This window comes from Amia ocellicauda, chromosome 4 (assembly GCF_036373705.1).
Source record: "Amia ocellicauda isolate fAmiCal2 chromosome 4, fAmiCal2.hap1, whole genome shotgun sequence".
NCBI lineage: Eukaryota > Metazoa > Chordata > Actinopteri > Amiiformes > Amiidae > Amia > Amia ocellicauda.
The window spans coordinates 7,612,244-7,638,379 of record NC_089853.1 but is presented as its reverse complement, the minus strand read 5'-3'; the positions used below and the strand labels follow the sequence as shown (position 1 = coordinate 7,638,379).

Below are 26,136 nucleotides of genomic sequence, written 5' to 3'. Positions count from 1 at the left end.
TGCCGGTACTGGAAGAGGGCCCGGGACCCGGCCTGCGAGAACGAGAGGTACACGCTGTACCGGCAGTGGGCCCGGTTCACCTGCTTCTACAAGGAGCAGCCGCTGAACCTGATCAGGTGAGGATCGCCGAGAGCTTACACGATAGGAGAGGTTACTGGAGAGATTACTGAAGTGTCTCGTGGAGGTTTTCACTGCCCGTGTCTCAGAGGTTTACACTGCCCGTGTCTCGTGGAGGTTTACACTGCCTGTGTCTTCTGTGGGCAGGAAGTACTATGGGGAGAAAATTGGGATCTACTTTGCTTGGCTGGGCTTCTACACAGAGATGCTGTTCTTTGCTGCCATCGTTGGTCTCATCTGTTTCTTATACGGGGCCTTCACCTACCACGACAATGTCTCGAGGTGAGAGCACCGCACACGCACACACACACGCAAACACACACACGCGCACACACACACGCACTCGGGCTGAAGTGTGAAACAGGCTCAAACGCACACCGTCACTGTCAATAATCATGACTCCCACCTTTTCCTCTTCCACCGCTTCCCTTCTTTTCCTCTGCATCACTTTTCCTGTGTTCTCCCTCCTTCTCCCTCGCTCGCTTGCCACAGTCAGGAGATCTGTAATGACGCGGGGAACATCACCATGTGTCCGCTGTGTGATAAGAAATGCAGCTTTTGGATGCTCAACACCACCTGCGAGTCGTCCTGGGTGAGCAGTAACCGCAAGACGATAGTCGTCGTCATCATCATCACCAATACAGTCATCTGGCCAGGATAATAACCGTCTCCTCTCCTGTCCTCCAGCACTCACACCTGTTTGACAACGAGGCCACCGTCTTCTTTGCCATCTTCATGGGCATCTGGGGTGAGTGTTGGCGTCTGAGAGGAACCGGAGCCGGTACTGTGGCAAACAGCTCCACCTAGTGGGGTTCAGAGGGAATTATGCCAGCAGAGCCCAGACATGTTTTCTCATATATATAGTATATATGTGTGTGTGAGTGTGTTAGATGTCTATGTATTGTATATGGAAGTGTACAGTTTGTGTGTGTGTTTGTGTGTTTCAGTCTTGGAACTCTGCCCTCCTCATTACAATAGCTCTACGCTGTGCCAGTGACTTTACCGTGCCCTGTGCCAGAGACATTGCCATTTCCTGTGCCAGAGACTTTACCGTGCCCTGTGCCCACAGTCACGCTGTTTCTGGAGTTCTGGAAGCGGCGCCAGGCCCGGCTGGAGTACGAGTGGGATCTGGTCGACTTCGAGGAGGAGCAGCAGCAGCTGCAGCTGAGGCCGGAGTATGAGACCAAGTGCACCCGCCGCAAACTGAACCGGATCACCCAGGTACCGTCCCACCCCGCACCGCCCCGGCATCACACCACAACACAACACCCCGCCCCGCCACAACACCACACCACACTACACCACCCTGCCATGGCACCACACTACACCACCCCGCAACGGCACCACAATACCACACCACACCACACTGCTCGGCCCCAGCACCACGCCACACCGCCCCGCCACCACAGCACACCACACCACACTACACCACACCACACCACTCCGCCACAACACCAACACGACACCACACCACACCGCCCTGCCCTGCCCCGCCACCACACCACCATGCCACACAGCCACACTGAGCCACATTGTACTGAGCCACACTTAAAAAAGCACACTGATGTCCCTGTGTTCGGGGCTGGGAGTGGGAGCAGGAGCGGGAGGTGATCTGGAGTCCCCTGCCCACCACATGTATGTTGGATCTCCTACATGTATAAAACACACACAAATGTATGTATTGACATGTCACATGTGCCTCGCGCGTCCCACAGGAGGAGGAGTGGGTCCTGGACAGGAGCAGGGTAGACTTCTGGGGGAAAATGGTGATCTGTTGGTCCACGGTCCTACTGTGGGTAAGAGCTCGGCAGTGGGACAGAGAGACGGGGTGGCACTGAGCGCCGGGGCACAAAACGGCACCACAATCTGTTACTTAACTACGCAGTTGGAGTCGATGATTTCTCCGCTCGTTTCCTGCGATTAAACACAGGTTTGCTCTCTGGTGTCGGCATGGAACCCCAGCGGCAGTGCCCCCCCGCCCCGCCCAGCCCGCTGCAGTGCCTGTGTGTGGCGGCTCGGCCAACTGACTCTTGCCTGCTTGCTGTTTCAGGAGCAGGAGCCTTACTTACCCCTAACCAGCAAGTACGCGCGCTACTGCCTGTCCGGAGCCACCGTCCTGTTCTGGGTGAGCAACGCTGAGCCAACGGCACCACTTCATCATCGCCACCACCGTGCCGCCCCGGGGTGCGATGGGCGACGTGCTCCTGTTCCTGGTGGACTTTAATATGCACTTGTTACCCTTGACCTCTGAATGGCATTGCGTGTGCATCTGTCAGTCACAAAATTAATTTAAAACTTGATATCATTATTTTCATAAAAAATAATGATATGTGTGTGTGTATGTGTATATATATATTTGAAAAGATTGAAGGTACAGATAGGGAAATATTCACACTAAAGTCAGGTTTGCGAAATGTGAATTATATCTCGGTTAGGCCTGTAGAGGGCGCTGTCAGACTGAGTTCATGACAAACACTTTACTTTACAGGAACACTGTTTTTCATTAGACAGGCTGTTAAAACACAGCACGGCTTGGTTTGAAAAGGGTGTTTTCAATGTGTGTTTTAAAATTAGCAATTAGAATCTAAGAAAGATCAGTTTTCCTCTGTCCATCTCTGTGTACTGCTCTGTCTATCTCTCTATCTGTGTGTCCCTCTGTCCGTCTCTGTCTCTCTCTCTCTGTGTCCCCATCGGTCCATCTATCTCTCTCTCTGTCTCCCTCTGTCCGTCTGTCTCTCTGTCCCTCTGTCTGTCTCTCTATCTGTCTGTGTCTGTCTCTCTTTGTCCCTCTGTCATTCTCTCTCTCTCTCTGTGTCCCTCCATCGGTCTGACTGTGTCTTCCCATGTCCCTCTGTCCATCTCTCTCTCTCTCGGTCCGTCTCTCTCTCTCCCCCATGTCTCATTCTGTGTCATTCCATTGGTCTGACTGTGTCTCCCTGTGTCCCTCTGTCTTCCCCCCCAGCTCATGCTGATCATCGCCTGCATCATCGGGGTGATTGTTTATCGCTTGGCGGTGTACGCCGCCTTCGCCAGCCTGATGAAGGGCACCAAAGAGCTGCGCCTGGTGGGCTCCTTCATGACGCCCCAGATTGCCACCTCGGTCACGGCCTCCTGCATCAATTTTGTCATCATCATGATCCTCAACTTCATGTATGAGCGTGTGGCCATCTGGGTCACCGACATGGGTGCGTCTCAGTCTGAGTAACAGTGTGTCTGTGACAGAGTCTCAGTGTGTGTGAGAGAGAGAGAGTTTAACTGTGAGAGTGAGTGTGTAACAGTGTGTGAGAGAGAGAGTAACTGTGTTTGTGTGTGTGTGAGAGAGAGTCTCAGTTTGAGTGTGTGAGAGTGAGTGTGTAACAGTGTGTTTGTGTGAGAGAAAGTGTGTAACAATGTGAGTGTGTGAGAGCGAGTGAGTAACAGTGTGTTCGTGTGTGTGAGAGAGAGAGAGCGAGTGTGTAACAGTGTGTTTGTGTGTGGGAGAGTCTCAGTGTGCGTGTGTGTGTGAGAGACAGTGTGTAACAGTGTTTGTGTTTGTGTGAGAGAGAGAGAGATCATTTGTGTGTGTGAGACAGAGAGTGTGTAACAGTATGTGTGTGTGTGTGAGAGACAGTGTGTAACTGTGTGTGTGTGTATGTTTATTTGAACGATCGTGTGTGTGTCCCTCCAGAGATCCCCAGGACCCACATGGAGTACGAGAACAGGCTGACCATTAAGATGTTCATGTTCCAGTTCGTCAATTACTACTCCTCCTGCTTCTACGTGGCGTTCTTCAAGGGCAAATTCGTGGGTTACCCCGGCAACTACACCTACATGTTCGGCAAGTTCCGGAATGAGGAGGTCAGTACCCCTCCGCCTGCCCTGCTGCTGCCTCACCCGTCTGTCTCCTCCTGTCTCTGGAGTCGGGGTTCTTGTAAAGTGCATCTCTTGTTGAGTTTGGGCCCGAGGAGCACAGAGCCCTTCTGGCCACACAATCTGCGTGAATGTCTTGCAGAGTTCGATATATAGCTACTTTTAAATACGATAGTTGTATGGTGTAAATACTGTGACACTGTGGGGGGCTGGACACAGCGTCTGGGGTCCCGGAGACACACAGGCGTGGACATTAAACCAGATAAACTTCAAGCTCTTCTCTGAGCTGAACTAAACACAGAACAGGCCCCTAACTACACAAGTGACTGACGAAAGTCAACGTGGTCTGTCTGACCCCTCTCTCCTCTGCCAGTGTGACACCGGTGGCTGTCTGATTGAGCTGACCACTCAGCTGGTGATTGTGATGGTCGGCAAGCAGGTCTGGGGTAACATCCAGGAAGCTCTAGTGCCGTGAGTAGTACTGTGTGACGCATCTTGTGTCTGCGTTTATGTGGGTATGTGAATCTGTCTGTGTAGAAATCATACAGGAACATCCTGTGTCCGTGTGTATGACACTGACACATCCTGTGTGTGTGTGTGTGTGTGTGTGTGTGTGTGTATGACACTGATACGTTGTGTGTGTGCGCAGGTGGCTGTGGAACTGGTGGGGCAGTCGCAAGGCGCGTGGTCATCCTGAGAGTCTGTACAGCCGCTGGGAGCAGGACCACGACCTGCAGTGCTTCGGACAGCTGGGGCTCTTCTACGAGTACCTGGAGATGGGTGAGCAGCCATGCAGACCATAGAGTCCAGAGTCCCGCAGAGACCATAGAGACCAATGGCCGCGTTCACGACACGCATACTTTGCAGAGTCTGCGCAGACTTTTCGCAGACTCTGCGACGAAACTGTCCAAGTTACCCGTCTGCTTGAACTCAGCTGGAAAAGACGTAACAAGGCGACGCATCCACAGGCTGCAAAGTCTGCACAGCTGCGCAGCTTCTCATGAGGTACTGCGCTGGTGCAGCCGCGGCTTCAAAGCAACAAACGAACGCTGAGTGAGAAAGACGTGCGTGTCAACCAGAGACAGAGCTCCCTGCATGGGCAGCGCCACCTAGTCAGGGGGTGTGAATCGCCCTTGAGTCGTGTCGTGAAGGATCTTATTAATTTCATGCTAGATAAGTACAACAGAAATATAATATTTTAAAGCTTGACAGTTCAACAATAAAAGAATATGCATGTGTAGTGGTGTACGTATACATTATAACCAAATTTTCACGTATTATGTGCATTTGTAAGTTGCACACCTGGCAAGGAGATCCATAATAATACATACAAAATATTGTACATGTGTATTTCTCTGAATGCACAGGTTTAATGTAGACTCGAAACCAGTGTATATATAATATTGTACACACACAAACAATTAATTTGATCAGTATGTTAGTTTTTAACCCTTAAGTGTCCCAACATTGAGCAGGAATACAACATTCTACTAATGAAATATTATTAAAGGGTCGTAAAGCTACTTAATCTGATATGAACTGATTAAATGGCCCATTTTCTGATTACACTGTAAAGTATTAAGCTGGTGGAGCACGAAGGGAACCTCGATTGCATTAACTTCTGTGATTAGGACTGATTTCTCTCAACACCGACTCCATGTTTGTTCTGCTCGAGTCTGCAGCTCCAATGCCAAAGCTGTCCACACTCCATCTGCGCAGACTGTGACGTCACGCGCAGACTCCCGTCTGCAATCTAGCCGGCAGAAAAGTTTAGTGAACGCAGCCATAGAGTCCAGCAGAGAGCATAGAGACCATAGAGTCCCACCAAAGAGTCCCGCAGGGCCCTAACTATCAATCTGTCCCCTCTCTTCTCCCCAGTGATCCAGTTTGGCTTCATCACGCTGTTTGTGGCCTCCTTCCCACTGGCTCCACTCCTGGCTCTCTTCAACAACATCCTGGAGATCCGCGTCGACGCCTGGAAGTTCACCACACAGTTCCGCCGGCCGGTGGCAGCCAAAGCGCACAGCATCGGAGCGTGGCAGGAGATCCTGAACGGCGTCGCCATCATGTCCGTCGTCACGAACGTGAGTTTCGCCAGCATCCGGGTGGCATTGATAAGGAACTGATACAGCATCAATAGGATCTTGAATCGGTATCTCATTGCCACCCTTCATCTCCCTTTCACCTCCCTCTCTTCCCCCTCTATTCCTTTTTCCCTTTTTCATCCCTCAGGCCTTCATCGTGTCCTTCACCTCAGACATGATCCCTCGCCTGGTGTATTACTACGCCTACCACCCCGGCAGCGAGCCGTCCATGAACGGCTACATCAACAACAGCCTGTCCGTCTTCGAGATCTCCCGCCTCCCACCGCAGAACATGCCAGACGCTGACGAGAACCCAGAGTGGTTCAACAACACAACCATTACCACCTGCAGGTGCGTGTGTGATGGAGCGTACCGTGTGTTTCAGTGTGTGTGTGAGGAAGTAAGTTGTGTGTTTCAGTGACAGTGCGCTGTGTGTTTCAGTGTATGTGTGAGGGAGTGCACTGTGTGTTTCCGTGTGTGTGTGTGAGGGAGTGCGCTGTGTGTTTCAGTGTGTGTGTGTGTGTGGCGGAGTGTGCTGTGTGTTTCGGTGTATGTGTGACGGAGTGTGCTGTGTGTTTCAGGTACCGTGATTACCGGTACCCCCCCGGCCATGAGAAGGAGTATCAGCACAGCATGCAGTTCTGGCACATTCTGGCAGCCAAACTCGCCTTCATCATCATCATGGAGGTACAGCACTCTGTCCCACGACAACACTGTACAACACTGCACAGCTCTACACAACCCCAGCACTACACAAGACTCCACCTTTCACCGTCTGTCCTGTGTAGGGATGCATGGTAACTGTGTTGTTCTCTCTCCCGGTAGCACGTGGTGTTCCTGGTGAAGTTCTTCGTGGCGTGGCTGATCCCCGACGTGCCGGCGGACGTGAAGGCCCGGGTGAAGAGGGAGCGCTACCTGACCCAGGAGTACCTGCAGAACTACGAGCTGGACCGCCTCAAGAAGACACTCCAGGGCAACGGCTGCCACGACACCGACGCCTTCATCACCTCCACCGAGAGACACGAGGTTCTCTCTGAGGTCCTCTAGCCCCGGCTGCTCCGATCAAGCCTACCCGTCCTGGCCACGCCACTCTCCCTCCGACCACACCCCTCTCACCCTCTACCCTTCTCCTTCCCAGCTGCGTCGGGGGGCAGACTCGTACCCCTCTCCCTGCACTAGTCTGGGGGTTGGCTCCAGGTGTGCCAGATGTTTTGGGTGTGAAGAGTCTGGAGGGAACCTGTTTTTTGTTCATTTTTTTTAATCAGTATGATTTTCTGTCGTTTTGTTCTTCTTCTCTTATCTGTGAAGTGCGAAAGACTCTCTGCGTGACGGAGGCTGTTGTCGCACTCGTGGGGCAGGACTTTATCTCCTTTTTGTGAGCAGCACGGCACGTTGCCACCCGGCTTCCTCGAGGTCTTTCCAATCAATTCACGCATCGCCCGCGAAACAAGGACGCGCTGTAGAGCATGGGGCCGTCCACTGCAGGGGCGGCCGACACGACGCCGAGAACACAGACCGCACCGACGCAGAAACGCCTGAGCTCCAGCCGCTCGCTGCTTTTGTTTTAATGCAACACTAAAGTAATCGTTCTTTTCTCTTATTAGTGGTTATATTTATTTGTATTCAACATTTTATTTAAACACACACATAATTTATATCCCGGGCTGCATGTTGTAAGAGTTGCAGAGTCGGTCCTGCTGGCCGAGCGTGAGGTCTGATCTGTCCTCGACGCGGGGACAAATCAAACCCATCAGGCGGCAAGAGCAGAACCATGGAGCAGCTGAGGCATGGGCTCTCAGGCCCAGGCATTATCAAACGTTTCCACCTACCTGCAGATCGCAAGTGACAATCTTGTCGCCCATTGTGGTTTCATGTCTCGTCAGAACCACTTTCAACAAGTTGTAAATAAAAGCACGATACGGTTACAGGTCTCGGGTAGGTTGAAAACACAGTTGACAGGTGTGTGTTGTGTGTGTGCAGTAGAAAAGTGACCGGAGCATCTGAGAGTATCCGATACTGAGTCCAATGTGGACTGGGCCGCAGTAAGACTCTCCATTCGAGACGCACTCGGACCCGAGCACGCCTTGCTTTGCTCCCCCCATTTTTCTGGGGGAAAAGCTCTACCTGAGCTTATATCAGCATTGGAGAAATGCACCCTAAAAGCGATATTCCGCTTTTACACGTTTACCTCAAGTACCATAGAGTAGAGTGCTGGTAGTAGAGCGTCTCCCGCTGCGCTTGTAAACATGTGGATAAATGTTTGTGTTAGAAAGTTAAAGTTGACTGTGTGCTTCGATTGAACCTCCCTGTGCAGGAAGCATTGAATATCCGTATGAAGCATCCAGCTGTTGCCAGGGCTGTACAGATGTGCTCGAGTCCAACGTGCAGCTTGTAGAAAGAGCTCAGTGGAGTTGGGGGGATATAGAGCGTCATTGCAGGAACGGTTCTCTGCTTTTTTTGTTTTTGCTTTTTTATTATTGGTACTTAATCTCGACTGTTTGTGCGTCGGTTGACTGTTCTCAGTGGTGTAGCGGTGAGGTCATCATGTGTGGATCAGTGTGAGGAAAGGAATGGGCACATGCGTGTCAAACCATGGCGATCAGAAAGGCGTCTCTGTGGTTGCACAGGTGTTGATGCCAGCTGTGATGCGTGTCTGCATTCAGTGCTTTTATTGGATTTAGTGAACCTTAGGAATCCAGATACCCATGTTTTGGGCAGATTACTGTTAATTATAAACACCTGTACGGTGCCTTGTTCGTAATATTTTACAGATGCACAGAAAACACGAGTGCTGGAGCTACAGCCAGGCCCGGCGGTGCAGCAAGTCTCTGCACCCCTCCGTGCTGCTCATTCTGCAGTGTTGTGACTGGACACGGGGCAGGCGGTTATGGGTGCTGAGGGGTGGGTTACTGAGAGACTGCAGAGGGGTCTTGTCACATGAGTGACAAGCAGAGAACCTGGATCTCCAGTGGTGTTCTGTGATGCCAAAGACCCACCCTGACTCCCCGGCTCTGCTCTGTGCCAGCGCTCTGCCGGCCGTGGGAGTCGGACTCGCTGACGAGCGCCAGTGTCGCAGCCGGGCCTCAGTGACGCTGCACATACGCCACTGTTCAGGCTCAGTCTGCTCTGTGCTTTTATCAGCACGGCGCTCCGCGGACAAATGCTCCTAATGTGCCTGTGTTTGCCCAAGTGTTCGAGTTAATGAAAGCCTGTCATCGGGGGGGGGCTCTCCGTGGCATTACAGGCTTTTCTTGTTTTGTTTTGTTTGCAGTTAAAAAAAGAAACACACACATTTATACACATCTAATCTGTTTACTCTTCCAGATGTAAAACAGGACAAAATGAATGTCCTTTCACTTTGCAGAAGCACTTAATGAAACCGTGGGGGGGGGTTGTGACACACTAGACTTCACTGTTCCCGGCTTTTTAATCATAAACACACTACATATCAGTGTTCACAGGCAGAGAGACGGCAAGACTCGCCATTCCTGTCTGTCCAATATCAGTCTTGCCAGGCTCGTTGTAAATTCTAGTTTCTTAAATGAATGATTTTATATATATATCTATCTTTCTTTAACAAGCAATCTACTGGTGGTAGACGTCCGTCCATTCTGTTCTGTATTTTGCTGTTCCCTCCCGGCCTGAGGTCAGAGTTTAGCTCGGCCGACCCGACACACATTGTGTGTTGTGTTCCTGTCCTACTGACGTGGTTTTCTCGCCCCTCTCCTGTGAAGTGCACGTCTTCTCCAGCACTGCCTTCGGGAGCGCGGTACTGAGAGAACGTTGTGTAGTTCTGTCTAGCTGAGCGGTGGAAAAAAAATCAAACCAAAGACATTATACTATAGGAGGCAAAGGTGGAGGAACGGTCTTTTATATGATTTCAGCCTCTGGACAAAAGAGGGGCGAGTTTGTACGGCATTACACTTCTTCTAAGCAATCGTTTGCCATTTTCCAATCCCCGTACTAACTTCAGCTATTAATGAAAGCAGCTGCTGTGACTGTGTTTTTTATGAAGCGTCAGAGACCCGGTCCGGTCCACTGACCTCACGGCTGTTAATATATGCAATAGTTCTGACCGGCTGGGTTGGTTTTCCGGACCGTTTGGTAATAAAATGATTTTAGGAACCCGTGTCAGAGATGTCGCACACCTATGCATCGAGGAGCTGCGACTGTTATTGACATTTAAAACGCTCGCGTAAATAGTTCACAGAATATTATGAGACAAAAATCTTATGCCTTAAAGTCTCTGTTTACTGTAATAATATCGGAATTATTATTTTTTCCCTATTCTGTTTTTATTTAAACAAAAGGGTAATTGTGTCTGAGGTCCCACTGTGTTTTTAAAGGTCTGATGACTGATCGATTACTGATTCGTTATTTTAAATGTTCAGATTGTTTTCTATATAACCTCAAATCTTTGTTCAAAGCTGGTTTACATTCTGTTGGGTATCGAGTCTTGCCTTAAATGTCGATGTGACTGATGAGAGATTCGGTCAAGTGTAGGACTGACATCTTTTGTTTATTTCTCTAAAAAATATATATATAATTTTTAAAAAAATGTACGTTTATTCCTAATTGTTTTCACTCTAATGTATGGAATGCACCAGAACCTTTATAATGAATATTGATGATATGGAAAATAATAAAAGTATTTGTTGAAGAACTGTCGTGGTGTGTTTTGTTCAGTGACCTTCTGTCTGAGTTGCTGACTGAGCAACGACTACGACACCCACAGCACTGCGACCCTCCAGACCCCCAGAGCGGGGAGTTGGGCTCCAGGACTGAGACCCACCGAGGTATTCATTTATTTATTAACAGACATCCCTTATCCAGGGCAACTCATCCTTCAGGAGCATTGTAAAGCATTGGACAAGTGCAGCAACACGATCCATTCAGTAGCTGAGAGTCCCTGAATTAAACTGGATGACCAGCAGACAGAAGATGCACGAGACCCTGCTCTGCGAACCCCAGTGTCCTGCAGGTGCAGTCGGTCCTTCACCATTCCTCAGGTGGCGCCGGTTGTTAAGGGCTCGGGTACGAGGTCATTGGAGGGAGTGGCAGGATTACAACAAAACTTGCGATTTTAAATCCTGTCGCCACCATCGTGGCCCTTATAACCTCCCGGCCGTCTTGTATATTTATAGATGTGGCCATTGTCTGAGGCAGGCTTACTCTCCTGCTAATTCATGTCATCTTTCCGTTTCAATGGAGCCATCTGGGCACAGAGGCCGAGCAAATATTGGCCCGTGTTCAGTCAGCGTGCTCTGCTCGGGGCCGTGATTGAGGTTCGCCGTCTTCCCGCTGATGCAGCCCTGTCGTGGGGTTTGTGATAGAGGGCGTGGACCACCGGGCATTGGGGGACGGTTCATTGTTTTCTGCTGTGAGGATGGGCCAGGCCCGGGGGGGTAGTATTAATCTGTGTCTAAATATATTCAACCTGGGCGTAAATTAATCACGACAAGGGAGATAACGCAACCCACACACACACAGTTCACTGACTTTCAAAACACAGAGCATGGATGTCAAATGGCGAAGCAATGAGAAAACCACACATTCCCTTAATTACAGCCAGCCGGGCCGATTATGGTTGTCCTGCGCGGGCGCCGTGACGTTTCTGATAACTGCGCCGCCGCTTGTAAACGGCCAGTGAACCGCGAGGCGGGGACAGCGGAGGCACACACACAGAGATGGGGGGGAAGTGGGGCTGAGCGATCGAACGTGTCGGGTACACGAGCAGAGCCCCTCCGAGCAGCATGGCTGTTTGCTTTGTGCCGCTGAGTTACACCCAGCTATCATTGCGTGACAGTTCGATAATACTGAGTCAGACCCAGCATATAATCCCTCTCTTTCTCTCTCTCTAAACATAACAAATAAAAGGATCCATGAACAAGCAAATGGTATCTGACATCACTGATACTGGACACATGGAGGGAAGCACAGCTCGGGGGTAGACAGAAGATCAGGGGTGGACAGCAGGAGCGCTGTGGAATGGGATCCCCATCAATGGAAAACAAACAACAGGAGGAAGAAGGAAACAGAGAGGAGGGTGACAGCAAAGGTGGTGCTAGTGTGACCCGGGGAAGAGACGCTGCAGATCGAGAAGGGGGGACCTCTTTGGGAGGCCTTCATCCAGCGGGACTGACACAGAGAGGCGTCACAATCTGAACAAACTCCCCAGCGATGTGGTTGAAGAGACAATTTGGGAACATTCAGAAACAGACTGGATAGGATCCTTGATCATTTAGTTATTAATGGACACCAAACGAGCACGATGGGGCGAATGGCCTCCTTTTGATTGGACACTTTCTTACGTTCGTATGTTGTAATTTATTAAAAATGAAAGCATCTGTGAGTGCACTTGGCTTGTAGAAAAAACAAACTATTCTGTGTTCTTGTGTTTGTAAATCTGTTAAAATGTACCCAGCGCTCGGCACATCACGGGGGGAGGATAGTTCTCTCCTGATCGAGGGCACAGTGGGAGGAGCAGCGTGGCGCCTGGCGGAGAATGGACAGGGTGCCCGTGGGGCTGAGCTGAGCCAGCGCTGAGTGTCATTGTGCCCACAGTGTGTTTACTGCCTGGCGTGACCCAGGCATGTGGCTCTCTCCCCATTTAAACACAGCTGCTCCCGTCAGGGGCGACAACAGAACAACGGAGGCATGTGGCAGGAACGGCAGTTGCCCCGTTCCATCTGCACCAGGCGGGCTGGGCTTTCGCCTCTGCAAACAGCCAGGGAAATGGAGAGAGCGAGAGAGAGAAAACAAGGCCAGACTCGGACCCAAACATATATTCAACTTTCACATTACACTCTCAGAGAGCTGAGTAAATCACATCCTTCCTTTGTGTCTTGTGGTTTTCTTCTCTTTCAGAAATGTTCTTGTGAGACACTAGAGAAGGGCTTTTCCAGATCCAGCTGGTGCTGAGCTTCTGTGCTTCCTTCTCGTTCTCTACCTTCAGCGCTTGTAATTTCGGTCATCGTGCAAATCTCGACTTGGGCAAACCGAAATCTTGCTTCTGACACTGAATTGCCTGGGTAGCAGGTTAACCTAATCGGGAAACTGCTTCTGTCTGGGTTTCCTTCCACCTGGACCAGACTGGACTAGAGCAGCACATACCCCAGATCTAGATCCAACCCAGCAAACACAGGGGGCACCAACAGCACCAGGGACAGCGACCACCAGTCCAGACCACCCCTGTGCCCATCTCAGAGTCCGACCACAACAATGGACTGGGGTGGGCTTTGGATAGAAGGCATCTCCCTCAATATCTCAATATCTCAATGTTTGTATGTTTGGCCGCCCACATTCTGCTGGTTAACGGCCCCCCAGCTGGCATTGTTCGACAGCGTGTTTGCCTTGGATCTCCGCCTGTCCGGGACGGGAGTGTGGGTGCTTGTTTACTCCGCTACGCGCCGTCTGAAAGGGTGTTGACACAGCAGCGATCACACCTGGCTCGGTGTCAGCCACGCTGGTTGCCCCGGAAAGCGCAGGATCCAGGACAGCAGGCGGGCAGCCGTCTCACTCGCTCCGACACTCGCGGTGGACACCGGCACCGGGCAGACTGGCACAGAGATGGGGAATGAGCAAGCACAGGTATTTGCATCCTGCCTCACCTGTCCTCTGTAGGAAAAGGGGTGCGGGGGTATACTTTGCTTACATTTATTTTATTTAAAAAAAACGCAAGATGCATCAAAACTAAAAAGACTGTAATTAGATGTGATGCAACTAAAGACAAGGGCATTTGAGACTTGTGTTGTATTCATCTCTCTAATTTCCCCGACTGCGGCGGAGCTGCGTGGTGGTGACTGACAGCCCTAACGGCGGCAGTAGCTGACTGATTTGTTTTAGAAATTAATTGTTTTCCCAATTAAATTACATCACAGAACAAATCTGATTCTCTGTGTCCTTGTTGACACGATGCGTAAAAGATTTAATTATTGAACAAAGCACAGGGCTGGCTGGAATGTTTTTTCAGGGAAATAAATCACTATTTCTCTTAAGTTGAGGCTTTTTGATACATTTCTAATTAACTTTGCAAGAGTTGAGCTCTCTGGAGAAAACTCAAATACTTTTGACTGATACTGGATAAGTGTGTTTTTAGCCAAAGGTTCTGTTGAGGATGAAAGACATATAGAAATGTGTGTGTGCCTCTGTGTGTGCGTGAAGTTGTGTCTGTGTGTCAGGGGTGTATGTGTGTAGGTGTGTGTGTATCTGTGTGTGTGTGGGGGGGTGCATGTGTGTGTGTGTGCCTGTAGGTAGGTGTGTGTGTGTTTGTGTGTGTGTGTATCTGTGTGTGTGTTGGGGGGTGTATGTGTGTGCCTATAGGTAGGTGTGTGTGCGTTTGTGTGTAGGTGTTTGTGTAGGTGTGTGTGTAGGTATGTGTGTGTCTGTGTGAGCGTTTGTGTGTAGGTGTTTGAGTGTGTGTGTGTGTGTGTGTGTAGGTGTTTGAGTGTGTGTGTAGGTATGTGTGTGTCTGTGTGAGTGTGTGGGTGTTTGTGTATCTGTGTGTGTGTGTGTAGGTTTTTATGTGTGTGTGAGTAGGTATGTGTGTGTGTAGGTGTGTGTGCGTTTGTGTGTAGGTGTTTGTGTGTCTGTGTGTGTGTGTGTAGGTGTGTAGGTTTTTATGTGTGTGTGAGTAGGTATGTGTGTGTGTAGGTGTTTGAGTGTGTGTAGGTGTGTGTGTCTGTGTGTGTGTGTGTGTAGGTGTGTAGGTGTTTATGTGTGTGTGAGTAGGTGTGTGTGTGTGTGTGTGTGTGTGTGTGTAGCTGTTTGTGTACCCCCTAAGATACAAAAGCATGCCGGTCGCAAAGTTAATGTCAAGCATCCAGACACTGAAATGGGCCAGGACTCGTGTGTCTGTTCTGTTGTTGATAATGGTGGTTGTCGGTCCCACAGCCTCCAGAGACGGACTTCTGCATCTCGCGCTCGCCAGGCATGGAGCCGCTGCTGCTGGTGGAGCTGTACCTGATCCCGGGCTTCTTCCTGGGGGTGCTGGTGGTAGGCATCGCCCTGAACCTCCTCTCGCTCTGGATCTTCTTCCGGCGCTGCAAGCAGTGGAACCGCAGCACCCTGTTCCTGTGCAACCTGACCCTGGCGGACACCTCGTGGCTCCTGGGTCTGCCCTTCCTCATCCAATACCGCCTGCGGCAGCTCAACTGGACCCTGGGGCTGCCCCTGTGCAAGCTGGTGCGCATCCTCTACCACAACTACTTCTACGTCAGCATCTACTTCGTGTCCTGCGTCAGCGTGGACCGCTACCTGGCCATCGCCCACCCGCTGACCTCCATCTCGCTGCTCAGCAAGCGCCAGTCCCTGCTGCTCTGCCTGGCCATCTGGGCGCTCAGCATGGTGATGAGCTACCCAGTGGCGCAGATGGCCACCACCCAGCACTGCCCTGGCACCAACAGCACCATCTGCACCATGTATGTGTTCCTGGAGGACACCAGCGAGAGCCTGCCCTACTCCCTGTGCTGCACCGTCATCGGCTTCCTGCTGCCCTTCACCGCCATCTGCTACTGCTACTGCCGCAGCGCCCGTGCCCTGAGCCGGCAGCGCCACTTCCCCCGGCACGCCAGCAAGCGCCGCAAGCTGGCGGGGGCACTGTACTCGGCACTGTTCATCTTCGCCGTGCTCTACCTGCCCTACCACGTGACGCGCAACCTGGTCATCGTCATGCGGGCCGCCCACCCCCGCCACGGTGCCAGCTCCTACCCGGACGTGGACCTGGTCTTTGCGGTGGAGATGTGCATCTGCAGCCTCAACACCTGCATCAACCCGCTCTTCATCTTCCTCACCGGCAGCGACTTCCGCCTCCACTTCAAGTCCGCATTCTCCGGGTGGCGGCCCTGCCGGTGCAGGAAGGGGCGAGGAGCCGGGCCCCACGTTGCCACCGTGTGCCCCCTGTGATTGTGTTCATGAGGAGCCTGGCACTGGGGAGAGAGGGTTACTTTTTTCTTTTGCACGACACCCTTGCTCCCAGCTGGTGGCCTGGCAGGGCAAGCTGGGCAGCTGATTGGACCTCTTTCATATTTTCTTTTTCTTTTTCTTTTGTGCCTCTTACTCTATGCAAAACCTTCCCAGATGATTTGGTTTAAGTAGAAAAATATGTGTATATATATATGAAAATATACTCCCTCTGCTGGGAGAACCATAAACACTGATAACATCAAAACAAAACAAAAAAAACTGATAAAATGAAATTAAGGTGGAGTGTCACTGAGACAACTCCGATCACGGACAACAAAACGCACAAGAAAATAGGCTTTGAGAAGTCTAGAGACGCCCTGAAATGCTGCCCTGATGCGTCTCCACAGTGAGGTGATTTGCCCAGAAGGACCAACCGGCCTTTGCCTGCTTCTGACAGCACATTTCTGTGCGCAGATCCTGGAGACTGAAGCCAGAGAGCAAACAGAAGGATCGGCCATCTTCTCTGTGACAATCTGCCCGGGACAGACTGTGAGATCCTGCACTCTGTTACCTGGAGAGGAGGGACCTTGTCTCCTCCAAGAGACAACGTCATGCAGAGCGAAAGTAGTGCCATGAGAAAAGAAAATCACTGCAGCCCTTAACAGTCTGATTTAAAAGAAAAATGATATTTTAAAGTATGCTTCATGTAACCTGAGTGACTTCATGTACAAGTACATGTATGTAAGTTAATTAATTATATATTTTACATAAAACATCTGATGAGGGTTCGATAGGTGACCTAAAAACAATGACAACCAACCTCTTGCTCTGAGAAAATTGTTTGGAAAATCATGCTGTCAATGCCGGTGTTTTGCACTCAGAAATGGCACAGAGTTGCTGGGGACTGTGTGTTTGTGTACCTCTGTGTTGTGTGTTTGAGCTGTGCTGTGGTAGTAGCAGTAGCTGCTGTACTAGCATTAGTCGGGTGGGAAATAAACGTGGAAAGACAGCGGTTTGTGATTCATTTATTCATGACAGTCTGACCTTGTCTCTTTTCGACACATCTCTTAAACTTCCTTGCGTTGGGAAAATAAATAAATACACAGAGTTTTGTTTGTCTACCATCCTGACATTTCACAGCAGTTCATTCACACAGTTGTACTTCAGTTTGGCTGTGGATCATCCATCTTTGCAAACTACACATTCATTATGTTAAACATTTGTATTACCTAGAGAGGGATAGCGATGCAAATACACATATATGCTATACAAACCAAATGACCAATTATATAGATGTAACTGTAGTGTTTGTAGATTTTGCAACTGAGATTTTGCAATACCTTCATTGGAGAATGCAAATCATTCTTCTGCTTAACATTTGCATTGAAAACAATGTTTTGCTGCAGACTGTAACAGAGTATAGCTTCACCTTTTAAAGAGGAAGAAGACAATTGAAACACCTGCGATTTAATTTAGCAGACCTATACTGATTGAAGATGTATTTTAAGCGTGATTCCCAATTCCCAGTAATAAACTGAGATAAACTAATGGATGAATGGTCATTTATTTAGGAATACACTTTATTGAAACTTCAAGTCTAATAGTGTAAGATGTTTGATTCAGTTTCCTGGCCGCCCTGCGCTCCTCAAAGCGTTGAGAGAGGTTTGAACAGGAGTAACACCAAGGAGTTAAAGAGATCAAATAGCTTAACACGTCAGGGCGCGAAGAGCCGTGTAGTGGTAAATCATCAAAGCTGTGAAATCCCTTTTTCACTGATACTAAAAAAGTATCAAACAGCGTGTATCTTGTTCAAGCGCGTTCAGGAACGGGGTTCACTCTCACCCAAGATGGCGGCTGAAATCTCAGTCAACTGTTCCGTCAAGACACACGGATAGGCTGTATCGTTCTCTTGTATACGGGTCAAACGGCCATGACGTCACCCACCAACACTTTCTGCCTGCCTCCTTTCTAACTAGGAAGTGGACTCTTGTACTAGCAGGTGGGCAGACGTGCGCAGTACACGCAGACGTGCGGGCTGCGCGGCGCCAGATGTTGAGCTGCTGTGCGATGTGGGGGGGCGCGCTGGTGGTCCTGGCGGGGCGCGCAGTTTACGGCACCGAGGAGGAAACGCCATCCGGGGGCGCCGAGCCAGGTACAGCCGCGGACAGGCTCTGAGCTCCGACAGCGGTCATTTATATACCGATACTAGCAGCCCGTTTTGTCAAGTGTAAGATGAAGAGGCGGCAGTGTCGGGATTGTTCCTGCAGGAGTTACACACGGTTTACCGACCTGCAGGGGATACATTAGTATCGCAAGACTTCAAAACAGTTTGCTTCTTTAACCCCTAAAGCGCATGTGCATGTGAGCTCTGTGTGCAATGCTTTGGGTTCTCGTCTCGCATCCCTTTGCACATGACAGACGGGATTGTCATTTTGGTTTAGCAACATCAGCTGGACACTAAATATCTGTTTATACACTACATGACCAAAAGTATGTGGGCACCCCTCCTAATTAGTGGACTCGGCTATTTCAGCCACACCCGCTGCTGACAGGTGTATGAAATCAAGCACAGAGCCATGCAATCTGCACAGACAGACACTGGCATGAATGGGCCGCACTGAAGAGCTCAGTGACTTTCAATGTGGCACCGTCATATGCTCACTAATGCTCTTGTGGCTGAAAGGAAGCAAATCCCCGCAGCAATATTCCCACATAGTGGAAAGCCTTCCCAGAAGAGTGGAGGCTGTTAAAGCAGCAAAGGGGGACCAACTCCATATCAATGCCCATGATTTTGGAATGAGATCTTCAATGAGCAGGTACACATACTTTTGGCCATGTAGTGTATTTGAGTGTTTTCGTGTATGAGTACATCTGTACACCTGCAGAATGGAGGCCAGTGGATTAAATAGAAATCAAAGCTGCAATTGCAACCATGAGCCCATCAACACCCTGTGGTCTGAGAGAGATGAGAGGGTCCAACACTCTGTGCAAACAGAAAGATTGCAAAGGTCTGCCATGGCCATCAACAGCATGACACAAGTAGTGTGCTTTACCTGGGTTTAGATCAGTGAATAAATAACATACAAATGTTCATTACCAGTTTCATTGGATGCAATTGTTTACAATAACTGTCCAAAACATCTGTTTTTCAACAACGAATTTGGCTATGAATGTGTGAACATTTTCACATACTTGCTTATTGTTGGGATTCAAAACCATTTAGTTGTGATACAGACGGTTAATAAAAGGAAAAGTGTTACTGTTTGGTTTGACAGAAAGTGTCATTTTTGCATAATTTCCAATTGGGGTCCGCAAATGCCCCGGTTGGCGCCTTTAGGTGGCAAAATATGTTGGTGCTTTTAAGGTTAAATATTTTTCGATAGTGTCACTTGTCAGCACTTACTATAACACACAGAGCTAAGTAACTGTAATGTGTACAGCATTTTTGCACTCTGGGATTATTATGCATCAACAAAACTGTTATTTAATCCCGTGTGTGTGTGTGTCCATCTCTCTGTCTGTGTGTGTCCATCTCTGCGTGTGCGTGTGTGTGTGTGTGTTTCAGAACCTGTGCTCATCCGTGGGTCCGAGCCCATGCACATTGCCCTGCTCGCGAACACCACTCGCCACCTTGGCGTGGACACCGGCAGTGAGGCCGTGGGGGTGCTAGTGCGGGCGCACACCCTGTCCCCCAACGTGTCCATCTCTCGGACCCAGGTCTGTCCATACCACTGTCACACCTGAGTCAAGGGTTTTAATGTACTATTATTATTACATAATAATGTAATTATTATAATTATATTAATATAAATGATCATTATTGTTGATGTCTGTGGTAATTCATTACTGTTGTTGAATAATATTGTAATAATAATAATAACAATAACAACATGAATACATTTCAGCAAACATTTCGATTATAATTTGTTCAGCGATGACTTTGCACTTTGACAAATGCAAGGCAGTGATTTATTCCCTCATTCCGTGCATCATAAATGTACTTATATTAAATCCAGCAACGCTGCAAACTCTCCCCGGTGCCCCAGTAAAGCACTGAGGAAGTGCCTGTTTTTATTTCCTTCTAAATCCTGAGTTACTCTGGTTCATGAGAAGTCATATCTTGGCGAGGGTCTGAGGTTAATTTCTGAGATGCTGAGCAGCATTTAGACTATTGTCCTCGGTGCTGTTTTATCATTTCACTCTGAGGTTTTGTTTTTCTTCTCCTCTCCTGGGTCGTTGGTGTAAAAGCGTGGCTTTTGCTGACCTCTAGTGTCGTATTGTGGTCTTGCAGGCCTTCCCTCCACAGTCCTCCTACACAGGGACCAGTGCGGGACTGTGGATCCCCCTCCGCCCCTCAGACCGACAGGCAGACTTCTGCCTGCGCGCCTCGGAGAACGTGACGGCGCTGGTCACGGCCGTGCTCTACGGGGAACAAGGTTGTCAATTGAGTGCGAGAGTGAAAGGCAGCTTTAATCCGATAAATGACCCCCAGCGCCCATCAGTTGCCGAGCGTTCTTTTGGTCTGTCGTAGATCCGGTCCCCGGGGCCTGTAACATGGAGTTCCGGATGGAGGACGACCCCAATATCCACCTGCGCTTCACCACTCACGAAACCGTGACCGAGTTTGCTCCGGCAAATCTGGGAGTGGCCAGGTGAGCCGAGGTCCCTGCCGAGCCGTTGGCCTCCCCTGTGGTGCTCGGTGCTGCCTGTCCCCCCGGCCCCAGAGGAGCCACGGTCTCTGGCTGGATTTCCTCCTAAATGAGCACTTCCTTTAACCCTTGATTGAGCTGTGGTTTGCCTTCGAATTAGATGGTTAAACATCTGTCTGTATCCAAGCCCTGCTGTGTTTGATCACAGTTATAAATCTTTGGTGAAGCCCAGCGAGTAGAATTATCTGAAAACAGATTTTATTCTGTCTGTCTGTAAAGTTTACGTGAATTAGTTAAACTCTTTGATTTATTTTACCATATGTTTCCTATAAAGGAGAGGGAGGATGAATAAAGAAGCGTCCTGACTCATTGTGAATTCTCCTGTGCTCGGGTTAGGGGCCAACCGCCTCCGTCATGTGACACTGGCCAGGGGACCCACACAAGATGGAGGCTGACTTATGAGCTTTACCAGTACTTCCTGCCAGAGGGAGACCTCAGTGAGGCGAGTCTGTTTGACGGTCTGGCGAAGATGAACTCTGTGCGGGAAGTTGAGCAGAATGGGAGGAAGGTGAGGTGGTACCTTCGCGTGCGTGTGTGTGTGCATGTGTATCAGTCCCGTGACTGCCCCTCCAGTTCCCACAGTTCCCAGAGACAGAGCTCTGTCTCGTTTCAGGTCGCCTCCCTGACCTCACTGGACAAGACTCGGGTGTTGGGGAACGCCTACGCCGGCATTGGGGTGGTGTTCTGTGTGATAGTCCGGGACCCCCTGCTCAACACGTCCTCCCTCTACGTCCCCGCCTCCACCTACAGCTGCCACTTCTCCTCCCGGCCCCCCCAGAGCTGTCAGATACAGGGTGGGTCATAATGCCATGTGGAAAAAGGGATGGCAAGAAGGTTCTCGAGAGCTCTGTAAAAAAACCCAGCTGTTCCGTGTTCCATGTTCTATATTTGTCTGCATGAAAACATTTCTGTTGTTTGTGGCCAACGACACATGGAATCCTGACCATAAGATGCACGTTGTGTAGCTGCTCTCTCCTCCGCTTTTGTTGGTGTTTCAGTGTCTGCTCTTCATTGTTTTTCTCCAGGTCAAACTGCGACCCGGGTTTTCTTCACTGTCCTCGGGGTCTGTGGTTTGTTCGTGTGCTTCATGGGGCACCGGTTCCTCACGGCAGGTGAGTCTGGCAGCTGAAGGCCTTCTTCATCAGGTCAACCCACGGTAAACGCTGGTAGCTGTCCGAACCCCAACCCGAGCCAACGTCAAGCTGGGCCCGTACAACTCCACACCCAGTCGACCCACAGAAACGCAACCCTGACCTTAATGAAAGCCCCGGTTCACTGGGGACTGAACCCGGACCCTGACCTGGACTGAAACGCAACTCACATTTTAACACTTTAAAAGTAAAATCTAGTTAAAATACTCAAAACAATGCTGCTGAGACAACCGAAACATAAGCATTGTTCCATTCCTACCTTTCACTAATTACAACTAGCATTTTAACACTTCTTATTTTCCTAGTTCTTTATCATATGTTTTTCTCAGCATATACAAATCTTTAGTTAATAGAGCAATGGCAGTCAATTCGCCGTTCAGCTGGACTCTCGCCTGTGACCCATCGTATGAGGGACGGAGATGCACTGGGTGGGGGGTTCATGCCGCTCTTCTATGACCTTGAGAGGGAGAACCGTCTGTTCCTTTTCTGTCATGTTTTTATTTCCTCCTGTTTCAGAGTCCTTCTTCCTCGGGTTCCTGACCTTTGGCTTCGTTGCGTTCGCGGTGCTGGGACGGTTTTCCGGGCAGAGCTATGAGAGTGAGTGTGGCTGAGCGAGGCGTCCAGCCCGTGGCACGGCGGCGATGCGTTTCTGTGGCCGTGTGTCTGTCGAAGCCGGGTCCGCAGCAGGAGAACTGGTCTGGTTATGGGCTTCACTGCAGAGTCTCATACGCTATTACTGTCTCTCCCCCCTTTCTCCCACCCACTCTCCTCCTCTCCCCCTCACCTTCATTCCCTCTCTCATTTCCTCTCCCTCTCTCCCTCTCCCTCCTCAGTGTGTCTGGTGTACACGGCCGTGCTGGCGGTGGTCGGGGGGGGGCTGTGCGCTCTGTGCTGGTGGCGGTTCGGCGCCCCCATCCCTCTGACCGTGCTGGCGGGCCTGGCTCTGGGTCTGGTCCTGGCTGCAGGCATCGCGCTCAGCCCAGTCGGTAAGTCTCCCCAGTCTGTAGTGCCACAGTCATTGGCATGCTACATGTGTGGTATAATCCATGTGAGATGTATGATTCTCTCCTCGATGTGTGTGTGTCTGCGCTCCACAGTCAACGAGCCGCCGCTGCGCTCTTACCTGCTGTTCTGGGTTTGTGTGACGGGCTTCTCGGTCTTGCTGACCCTGCTGCTGCTGTCCTGGCCCAGGACCGTGAGTACATGCCAGTGGGGCTGGGGGGAACCGCACAGGGGGCTCTGAGATCTGGGAGGGTGAGGGTAGGGGGGCATTGCCATAACCACCGTAGTGAAGACCCCCCCTCCCCCGAGTCGCCCTCTCTCCAGTGACCCGCCTGCTCTCTCCGCGCAGCTCATCATCCTGTCCGGCGCCGTGGTCGGCTCCTACATGGCCGTGTTCATGCTGGGCACCTTCCTCCCCTCCGGCCTCTCCTACGTCCTGGTCAGTGCGGTGCGGAGAGCCGTCAGCCCCCCCTTCTCTCAGGCCATCGTCTTCGTGCCGTTCCAGACCAGGGGTAACTGTCACTGCCTCGCTCCCAGTCTGTCCCCACTCCTCCTCTCATCGATCCGACTCTCCACTCCCATCCATTCTGCACATCATCGATGATTTTGCTCTACCTCTTCTTCTTCTTCTTCTCCTTCTCCTCCTCCTGTGCGGGTGACTCTTGTCTGGGCCGGGCCATGCTGGGTCACTCTGAGCTGTTGTCGTGCTGTGTGCGGGTGCGTGTTGCCTGGTTGTCCTGTTACCTGTTGCCTGGTTGTTGTGTTGCGTGTTGCCTGTTTGTCCTGTTACGTTTTGCCTGTTGCTTGGCTGTCGTGTTGCGTGTTGCCTGTTGCCTTGTTGTCGTGTTGTGTGTTGCCTGGTTGTCATGTTGCGTGTTGCCTATTTGTCCTGTTACATGTTACCTGTTGCCTTGTTGTCATGTTGCGTGTTGCCTGGTTGTCGTGTTGCCTGGTTGTCCTGTTGCGTGTTGCCTATTTGTCCTGTTACATTTTACCTGTTGCCTTGTTGTCGTGTTTTGCGTGTTGCCTGGTTGTCATGTTGCGTGTTGCCTGCTTGTCCTGTTGCGTGTTGTATGACTGTCGTGTTGTGTGTTGCGTGTTGCCTGGTTGTTGTGTTGCGTGTTGCCTATTTGTCCTGTTACGTATCGCCTGGTTGTCCTGTTGCGTGTTGTCTGGCTGTCGTGTTGTGTGTTGCCTGTTGCCTGGTTGTCGTGTTGTGTGTTACCTGTTGCCTGGTTGTTGTGTTGCGTGTTGCCTATTTGTCCTGTTACGTATCGCCTGGTTGTCCTGTTGCGTGTTGTCTGGCTGTCGTGTTGCGTGTTGTGTGTTGCCTGGTTGTCCTGTTACGTATCGCCTGGTTGTCCTGTTGCGTGTTGCCTGGTTGTCGTGTTTTGTGTTGCCTGTTGCCTGGTTGTTGTGTTGCTTGTTGCCTATTTGTCCTGTTACCTGTTGCCTGGTTGTCATGTTGCGTGTTGCCTGGTTGTCGTGTTGCGTGTTGCCTGTTGCCTGGTTGTTGTGTTGCGTGTTGCCTGGTTGTCGTGTTGCGTGTTGCCTGGTTGTCGTGTTGTGTGTTGCCTGTTACCTGGTTGTCGTGTTGCGTGTTGCCTGGTTGTTTTTTTGCCTGGTTCTCGCTGTGGCTTCCCCGCCGCCCCTCTGACATCCGCCCCTCCCTCACAGACTTTGTCCTGACCACGCTGTGGGCCGTGCTGGCGGTAGGGGGGGCGGTGTCTCAGCACTTCCTCACACGGGACAAGCCGCACTTCCCCCCCTGTCCCTACCGGAGCCGGAGCAGCCAGACCCCCAGCGCCCCCCAGGTGTGCGACGAGAGGACCCCTCTGCGGGGCCGTGGTGTGCAGGTGTGCGATCACACGGGACTCGGCCGCAGTGCGTGGTGTTGTGGAGCCGCACTGCCCTCTGGTGGGGACTGAGTGTGTGTGACGGAGCGGGCCTGCAGCTGCACGGGGGGAGTGTGTTGTTTTATTACTGCTGTCCTTTCCTGTTGTTACTCACTCAGGACGAGAATCTGAGTTTAGGGATTGTTTTGGGCATGTTTTTATTTTAATGCCTTCTGGCTTTTTTGTTTTACTACTTCTCCTCATGAAAACGAATTTAAAGTGTATGGATGGTGTCCATAGTGGCCCTGAATTGTGTTGTCCCGAGTCACGCTCAGACCCCCCCACACCCGCACCCAGCCTCGCATACCCCCCCCCACCCAGGCACTCTCTCCGCACCGTGTTCAGGGACAGCGGGGGGCTGTGGCAATGATGGCAGAGAGCACAGGGACGGGACTGCGGTTTTGGGGCCGTTGTCCTGACCCCCCACCCCCAAACACACATCCCCCTGTCCGCCTCGCCTGCCCACAGCTCTGCTCACCCCCCAAACCCAGACGCAGGTTGGCCCCACACCGCAGCAGCACAAACTCAAACTGACCGATTCTGTGTTAGATTTCAGCGTCTGAGTCTGAGCCACAACAACAATAGTAACGGCAATAACTCACAATAGTGATGAAAGAATTCCAGGGAATACAAACCTATTCTGTCCTTCAGTTTTGTTTCACCACTGCGATTTTTATACTTTTATAAATACATTTTCTTTTCTTATGCTGTGTGTTGTTTGGTCTTCTTTCTTGAACTCTGTGATGTCATTGATTGGATGGTCTGCTCATTTTTAAGTTGCACATTTCCTGTGTCTTTGTTCGCTGTGTTTGAACAGCGAAGGGAAGGTTTTCTCAAATGTCATGTTCAATGCTGCTGTGGAGGCTGTGGACAGCTGTGTCACCGGTGCGGCTGGGCTGAGCGGCCCGGGCTTTATCCGTGGATCTAGTGTGTGTGCACGACACCACTGGGAATATCTTACACACCAAGATAGAGAGAGAGAGAGAGACGAAACGCCTTTTGACCAGTGGAAAAGTCACAGACCTTCACATTATCAGTGTCTGGATGAGCCGCACGACACACACAATGCAAGTGATGGAGAGAAAGAGAAAGTCAGTCAGGGATGCAGCAGATTATTTGTGTGTGTTTGTTACATATGTATTTACTTATTTTCTCAAGGCCATTCTGCTATTTAAAGACCTTTAAAGCAGCCAGCCAGCCCGAGCGCATGGCACCCCCACGCACCTGTTCTCACACTGTCGGCAGGTGTGCAGGAAATACCCCCCCCCTTACTCCCGTCTCTTAACACATCTATGTGTCGGTGTACCATTCCAGGTGTTCTAAAAAATAATGGGAGGTTTAAAGCCCAGATTAAACTGTAATTATAAGAAGACAAAACCACACAGCACACGAGAAATACAAAGTCCAGAGGGTGTGTTTTTAAAGA

General features: G+C 50.6%; 3 protein-coding genes across 8 annotated transcripts in view; all 3 read left to right on the top strand.

Moving 5' to 3' along the window:
• The window catches only part of ano5a (anoctamin 5a), a 34,198-nt gene extending 23,485 nt beyond the window's left edge, over positions 1–10,713 (top strand). For all 6 annotated transcript variants that reach the window (XM_066700806.1, XM_066700810.1, XM_066700808.1 and 3 more), the window contains 14 exons: positions 1–116; positions 265–399; positions 610–709; positions 805–865; positions 1,187–1,338; positions 2,168–2,242; positions 3,080–3,302; positions 3,785–3,954; positions 4,340–4,437; positions 4,616–4,746; positions 5,845–6,050; positions 6,199–6,401; positions 6,632–6,737; positions 6,876–10,713. In XM_066700806.1, coding sequence (XP_066556903.1) covers positions 1–116; positions 265–399; positions 610–709; positions 805–865; positions 1,187–1,338; positions 2,168–2,242; positions 3,080–3,302; positions 3,785–3,954; positions 4,340–4,437; positions 4,616–4,746; positions 5,845–6,050; positions 6,199–6,401; positions 6,632–6,737; positions 6,876–7,097 — 1,998 coding nt within the window. In that variant the 3' untranslated portion in view covers positions 7,098–10,713. The remainder of the gene's footprint in view (positions 117–264; positions 400–609; positions 710–804; positions 866–1,186; positions 1,339–2,167; positions 2,243–3,079; positions 3,303–3,784; positions 3,955–4,339; positions 4,438–4,615; positions 4,747–5,844; positions 6,051–6,198; positions 6,402–6,631; positions 6,738–6,875) is intronic.
• Positions 9,032–15,953, top strand: LOC136748939 (succinate receptor 1-like). Its single transcript, XM_066702946.1, has 2 exons — positions 9,032–9,136; positions 14,943–15,953. Exons 1-2 carry the CDS (start codon positions 9,032–9,034, stop codon positions 15,951–15,953), a joined length of 1,116 nt encoding a protein of 371 aa, XP_066559043.1.
• A 1,970-nt stretch (positions 15,954–17,923) lies between these two features.
• On the top strand, positions 17,924–25,415 carry LOC136747699 (transmembrane 7 superfamily member 3). Its single transcript, XM_066700801.1, has 12 exons — positions 17,924–18,105; positions 19,519–19,670; positions 20,245–20,389; positions 20,485–20,605; positions 20,999–21,170; positions 21,276–21,456; positions 21,688–21,774; positions 22,330–22,410; positions 22,647–22,799; positions 22,911–23,008; positions 23,165–23,327; positions 24,493–25,415. Exons 1-12 carry the CDS (start codon positions 18,003–18,005, stop codon positions 24,741–24,743), a joined length of 1,707 nt encoding a protein of 568 aa, XP_066556898.1. The 5' UTR covers positions 17,924–18,002; the 3' UTR covers positions 24,744–25,415.
• The last annotated feature ends 721 nt before the right edge of the window (positions 25,416–26,136 follow it).